The sequence below is a fragment of the Mus musculus genome, chromosome 1 (genome assembly GCF_000001635.26).
Source record: "Mus musculus strain C57BL/6J chromosome 1, GRCm38.p6 C57BL/6J".
Taxonomy (NCBI): Eukaryota; Metazoa; Chordata; class Mammalia; order Rodentia; family Muridae; genus Mus; species Mus musculus.
The window spans coordinates 120,339,598-120,346,310 of record NC_000067.6 but is presented as its reverse complement, the minus strand read 5'-3'; the positions used below and the strand labels follow the sequence as shown (position 1 = coordinate 120,346,310).

At 52.9% G+C, this 6,713-nt stretch overlaps 1 protein-coding gene across 1 annotated transcript; it reads right to left on the bottom strand.

Moving 5' to 3' along the window:
- Positions 1-3,136: 3,136 nt before the first annotated feature.
- C1ql2 (complement component 1, q subcomponent-like 2) lies at positions 3,137-5,729 on the bottom strand. The gene is given in 2 exon segments (NM_207233.1): positions 3,137-3,916; positions 4,510-5,729. Coding segments are annotated over 2 exon segments (864 nt in total). The 5' UTR covers positions 5,194-5,729; the 3' UTR covers positions 3,137-3,736.
- Between the last annotated feature and the right edge of the window lie 984 nt (positions 5,730-6,713).

Sequence of the window (6,713 nt, the reverse complement as noted above, 5' to 3'; positions counted from 1 at the left end):
TATAGGTCCCTGGAGGAGGAGGCCTGGGTTTAAGAAGGCACACAAGCGACTTCTTGTCTGACACTTCCTACATTAGAGGCCTAGGGAACAAGAGGTAGACATTCCCCCTCTGTATACACTGGACAGGAGCCTGGAGGTCTAAGTTCAAATCTCAACTACACTTCTTTGTGGGTGCATGTATGTGTGCACATACACTCTCATGCTCGGCTTTGTGGGTTCATGGGTGCATATGCACATTGTACATGTGTGTGTGGAGGCTGCAGATGAGCCTTAGATGCCGTTTCTCAGGGGTTTTATTAGATAACATCTCTCACTGACCATTGAATCCCAGGAATCTTCTTGTTTTCCTCTCCCCAGCAGAGGGATTATCGCACGATCCACCATGCCTGGATTTATTTTACACAAGTTCTAGGAACTCGGATTCTTTCACTTGTAGAGCAAGCAGTTTACCAAGTGAGCTATTCTGTCAGTTCCCAAACTCAACTCTAAAAGTCTGGGGACTTGGGACAGGTCATGAATTTCTCTAAGCCTGGTTTTTCCAGCTTGCGTATTTACTGACTATGACTGTCTGACCAGGAATACAACTAGGAAAGAAGCTAGGGCAATACTTAATAGATTGGGGTGAAGATCTTCTTGCATCCCATAAGCACTCCAAATCTAATGGCTTCATAAAGGTAGCTATAGTGGAGACCTGGCCTCCCATCCAAACCTATTGTCTTCTCAGAGAGTTCCCACAAATATGGCCCTTAGCTGGCCAGGAGAAGCCAGTCTGGGACCTGGGAGTGGCAGACACAGAGACTTCGTTCGGACCAACTTCTGCTGGGTGAACCTCTCAAAGCTCCCTCATCAATCCAGCATCCTCTTAGCAGCTGACACCTCTGGCAGAGCCTCTCAGCAGCCCCAGGATTAGAATTACAAGAATCCCAGCTACGAGGGGGAATACAGATGGACGAATCTCAGCTTCCAATTTGTCTAAGTCCTGTGAACAGTTAGGCCTGAGCAAGGCAGCTCTCCTGCCCTTCTGACAAAGGGGAAGGGGCGGGAGTTTTGTTAGAAGTACAAATTGCTTCTTAATGCAGAGACTAAAGCTGGGTTGTGGCACCTCCTTAGCAATTCCTGCCTGCTCTCAGGAAGGCCACTGCTGCATGTCAATTTTAATTTTTGAAATTTAAACCGAGGGCTTTGTGTCTAAGCTCCATCTCATCAGAGGAAGGGGAGGAATAAGTCAAAAAGGATTAGGGGCCCGGTGGGGATTGCGATCCATAGCAATTAGACTTCATTTGGGTTGCAGGCATTGGGTTTTAATCGCATTTCAGGATGATACAATCAACAAGGCATCCGAAAGTTATCCCAGTCTTGTAACCATAGACTGTTCCTGGGTGCAGGAGGGCTCAGCCAGGTTTGGGATGCACTGTAAGAGGGGGTAGCTTGGGGTAGGAAATTAGGGTTTTGTTTGTGTATGTAACTGGAAAATGATAGTTTGTAGTATTTCTTTTTCTCCAGCTCTCTTTGTGCACTTTATTCTTGGACTCAATGCAGGTATAATCATTGCTTATATTCAAACGAACAACTAGAAAACATTATTCAAATAAAATGAGAGCACAGAGGGATGTGGCGTACAAGACTCAAGGGGAGGGACATAATTGTCTCCTAATTGTCTCCTAAAAGGGAAGAGCAGCTTTCAGCAACCTCTCGAACAATGCCATTTGAGGGTAGAGTGCAGCCAAGAATGTTTCACACACTACATTGGCATAAATGCATGCATGTGTGCAACGTCAATTGAGTGAGAATGGTTATATCTACACTGGCGATTTTCAAGAGTATGGTTTTACCTAGATACACACACCAGGGTTACCTCTGTGTAGAGACACACACACATGTGCAAAGACACACACACAATAAATCAACAAATGTTTAAAACAAATTGTGTGTGTGTGTTTGTGTGTGTGTGTTTGTGTGTGTGTGTGTGTGTGTGTGTGTGTGTGTGTGTGTGCTCACTCACACACGCATCCCACAGTTAAGATATGGAGGTCAGAGATGTGAGACTTGGTTCTCTCCTTCTACCTTGTGGGCTCTGGTTATTAAACTTGGGTCCTTAGGCTTGGTGGCAAGTGCCTTAACCTGATGAGCCATCTCATAGTCTCACAAACACATTTCCTTTCAAACAATCAAAATGGGCTCAGTACAGCCAGGTAATGCAATGACATGTACCTATCCCAGTACTCAGCAAGCTGAGACAGGAGAATGGCCAATTCTAGACCAGCCTGGGCTACCCAGGGAGAATCGGTCTCAAAAAATTTTTTTCACTTAAGTTAAAGCTGAAAAAGTAAAGATCTCAGGTCACTGCTGGCTGTTTTATAGATAACTTACTATGTTGGAAAGCTGGAGGTCCTTAAAACTAAAACAAGCAGAAAGGTAAGAGGAAAAACAGCTGCCAAAGCCTTAAGGATCGGTCGGGTTTCCTGACTTAGGCATACAGAACACTGAAGGCAAGAGAGATGAGGCAAACAGCTTCTCCACTGCTCACTCTGTGGCTTCTTTCAAAGAAGGACCGACTGCCCCTCCCCACCTCTCTCCCACCAAAGGTAACACCATCTTCCTTTCCACAGTGTTCCAGCTGAACTAGGAGAGGTGGAAAGATGCACAGAAGTACCTCGGTTTACCATCTCCTTAGAGAGCCAAAGACCTAGCTGGGTTGCCCTGAGTATGCTGTTGGCCTTTTGGGGAATGGAAAGTTTCTGCCCAGGATGGGATTTCTTTCTGCCCTTCTCTTTTAAAGCCCCCAAACTCACAGGGTCCCCACTGGCAAGTATTTCATAATTGTCTTCCGCTTCTCAGACTTTGCCTTCTGACCTCCTCTTCCAGGTCTAGTGGGACCAAGCTGCCCAGGTAGTGTACCTCTCTCTCTTACCTTCCTCTAACTCAGTCTCTTCCCTCCCACCCTCTTGCTGCGTACAAAGGAGGATGCTGGTCTGACTCCCCACCCCTCAACCCCCCAAACACTTTTCAGCCAATCCCAGGTGACTGGGGCCATGCACTGGCTGGAGAAAGGGCATTGGCTGGGTTGAATGACAGGGAGGAATGTCTGAAGTCCAGGTAAAAGGGCTCTATTAACAAAAAGAGCAGGAGCCGGTGGTCTAAAAACATAATTTAATGCATGGCAGAGGAGGATATGGAGAGTGTGCATGACAAGGTGAACTTTCTGTTTGTTGGAATTCTGCTAGGGGTGGATTTTTGGCTGATGGATAGGAAAAACTGCACAGGCATTTCGGGTCACAAAAAGGGAGGTCCGAGAGAGTAGCGGTCACCAGGGTCTTTCTTCCTTGTGAGTCTTGCAGCCCTTAACCGGGGGACACTGGAAGGAAGAGGCAAGCTGGGAGACCTCAAACTCCCTAGGGCCGCCTGTCTAGTCCAATCAGCTTTCTCAAGTCTGGGCTGCCCCGCAACTAACCCCGCCAGAGCTGGGATTCTCGCCCAGCTCCCCACTTGAATGTTCCCTCTCCCTCCCCAGGATGGGCACTGGGACCGGGGACACAGCCTCCCCGCAGCGTAGTGAATCCTAGACACACTGAGGCCTGAGGCAGGACAAGTAGGAGAGCAGGGATGTGTCTTTTCCAACGGAGATGTCAGGAAGTGTCATGAAGCCGCAGAGTGACATTCACCAAAGAGCCCGCGCGCGCCCGATGGGGATGGGGTGGCCTGAAGCCACCCGGCCTCGCGCGCGCCCTCTAGGCCCCTAATCCGGATACAGGAGGAAGCCCGAGAACGTGCTGTACTTGTTATTGTTGCCGCCGTGAGCCTTCCCGCCGTCCAGCTTCACGTAGACTTCATCGCCTGAATCCAGGTGCAGTACCACGCTGTTGCTGGCGTAGTCGTAATTCTGGTCCGCGTCCTGGGCTATGGCGCTGGCTCGCACCTGCGGGGCGAACCAGAAGAGCGAGCGGGTGGGACCCTGCACCTCTTCCTGAGTCCAAGCCTGGCCTCCCTCGCCCATCCCTTTGCAGGCTCCCTGCCTGCTACTTCAGTGTAAACACTCCCTCCTCGGCTCCAAGTTCTCTTGGTAGCAGAGTCAAGGAAAGGGGGTTTACTTGCCCAGTATGTAAAGGTCCTAGGGGGTCAAGGCCAAGATGAATAAACTGGAGGGAAAGGGATGGCCCACGTGCAATCACAGTGATAAAGACAACTGGGTTTTTCTAGGAGCCCAGCCACTTCAGGCCATGACTCAATCGATTGGGGACTGGAGACCTATTTAGGTGCCAGGGTCACTGTGCACCCGGGGTCCAGTCTCAAACGCCCAGTACATTTATGCAAAGGACAGCATAGTACGCAGGGAAGCTGGGCGATGCATGTGGTCCAGCGCCCACCCGACCCCAGAGTTTGCTGGGGCGCTGGAGAGTGGCAGGAAACAGTATATAGTTCCCTGGGGTTCCGGGCGCCTGTAATGAACGGTCTGCGGACTCTGTTGGGCCGGGAAAGGTAGGGAGGGGTGTGTGGGAGAAAGTCACTGACCTGCCCGTTCTTGCAGAGATCCGCCCACATGCTGGTTCCGTCGCCGCCACGCATGAGAATGTGGTACGTGAAGAAGTAGATGCCCCGCACCTGGCAGCTGAACTTGCCTGTAGTGGGGTCGTAGTGATTGCCAAGATTGGTGACCACGTCGTCGAACTTGAGCACCTCGTAGCCTTCGTGGGGGCTCTTGAGTCCCACGTAGAAGGCGATCTTGGGACCGCTGAAGGCGGCGCTCAGCGCACTGGTCACTTCTCCCTCCGTGTCGCCACCGCCCCCGGTTCCGCCACTCACCACTCCAACGCCACCGGCCGCGCTGGTTGTCAACTGCAGTCCGGGTAGCCCTGGCCTCCCCGAGTCTCCTTTCTCTCCCGGGGGACCCCTGGGCCCAGGAGGCCCTGGCTCTCCAGGAGGACCCCGAGGCCCTGGCTTGCCTGGTCGCCCCGGATCACCCTTTGGTCCCTGGATAAACGGAGGCGGGGGGTTGGCGCTGAGGTCCTGCATAACTTCCAGGGCAGCGGTACTGGGTCCCGGCGGTGGAGCCTTGGCGCCCGCGGGTCCCCCTGCGGGAGCGACGCTGTATGGGTCACAGATCATGCGGCAGGTGCCCAGCATCTCGTAGTGAGCCGCTCCGGGGGGCGCCGCCTGCAGCAGCAGAGGCACCGCGATCAGCAGCCCCAGTGCCATGGCCAAGAGCACGCCGACGGCCGCCAAGCAGGCGCGCCGCCGCCGCTGCCACAGCCGGGAGGCGACCGCCACCAGCTCCTCCTTGCCGCCTGGGGAGGTAATGGTGGAGCGGCGCCGGGTGGCCCCGCTCTATGCGTTCGGACGCCAACTCCGCAGGTCCCCTCCGCGTCCCCGACGTGGAGACCCCTCTCTTAGCCACCCAACTATTTCAACGAGAGGTATCCGGACCTGGGCTCCTGAGGCCACCGCTCTGGAACTGATCTGGAGAGTCGAAGAGCCCGACACGCATGACGAGGGGCTCACAGGACGAGCCCGGCACCCCGGCGGGGACCGGGTAGTGGCGGCTGGGGAATGCTGGGTCTCAGTGCGGCGTCCGGTGTTGGCTCAGCTGCGCTGGTTCCTGCTCTGCTGGGATTGGCGGGGCTTGGCAGGGTTCGGCGGGACGCGGGATCGGCTCTGCCGCACGCTCTGCTCTGTTCTCCCTCTACTAGCTGGTTCCCGGGCGGAGGGGGTACCCAGCTACCCTAACGTAAGATCAGGACTGAGCGGCGGAGGCGGCGAGGCAGCAGCGTGCGCTGCCATCACTCGGGAGACGGCGCTCTCCTGTCATCAGCTCCCATCCCGCGGCGTCCTCCGGAGATGTGCCTGCTGGCGGCGCCCAGGAGCCACAAGTGGGAGCAGCGGGCAGCAGCCCCTAGCTGGGGCTCCACAGACACACCCACTCTTGCCCACTCTCCTCTCGCAGACCACCAAGCTCTGGAACCCACGCGCGCAATCAGTGGGTGCATACAGCACCCACACACGACCACGATGTGGTGCCTGCGAAGTCCTGGCGGGGTCACCAAATCCATTTCCTATCTGGATGAGCCCAGGTCTCAACCCAAGTCCAGGACAGCCTAAGCTTCCAGTTCAAGAACAGAAGCACACACTGTATGTTGCAGCCTTTTCTGTTTTAAAACAGAAAGCGGGGTGGCAGAGGGGGATTCGCATACTACATACAGAAAGTAACCAACTTCCAAATAGAGGAGTAAGAGGAGGGGCACACCTACATCTTATTCAGAAGGCTGAATGGTCTTATATGTCTAGTCAGCTCTTGGAATTCGAACACGTTTAGTAACTGTTGATGAACAATTTTCAAAATAAAAAGAGGAAAGCAGGGCAGTGATGGTGCATGTCTTTAATCCCAGCACTGGGGAGGCAGAGGCAGGCAGATCTTTGAGTACAAGGCCAGCCTGGTCTACAGAGTGAGTTCCAGGATAGCCTGAGCTACACAGAGAAACCCTGTCTTAAGAAGAAAAAAAAGAGAGAAAGAAAAAAGAAAAAGAAAGGAAGAAAAAAACCTCTAAATTAATTAATTGAGCAACTAAGTGGAAACAATAAATAATTAAAGTAAGGCCTCTGGGGAAACAAGATGTCAGTAGTGGTACTGAACCCTTGTTTCTTTTAAAGGTTGTTTTTTTTTTTTTTAATTCATGTACATTGGTATTTTGCCTGCATGTGTGATCGTGTCAGATTCCCAA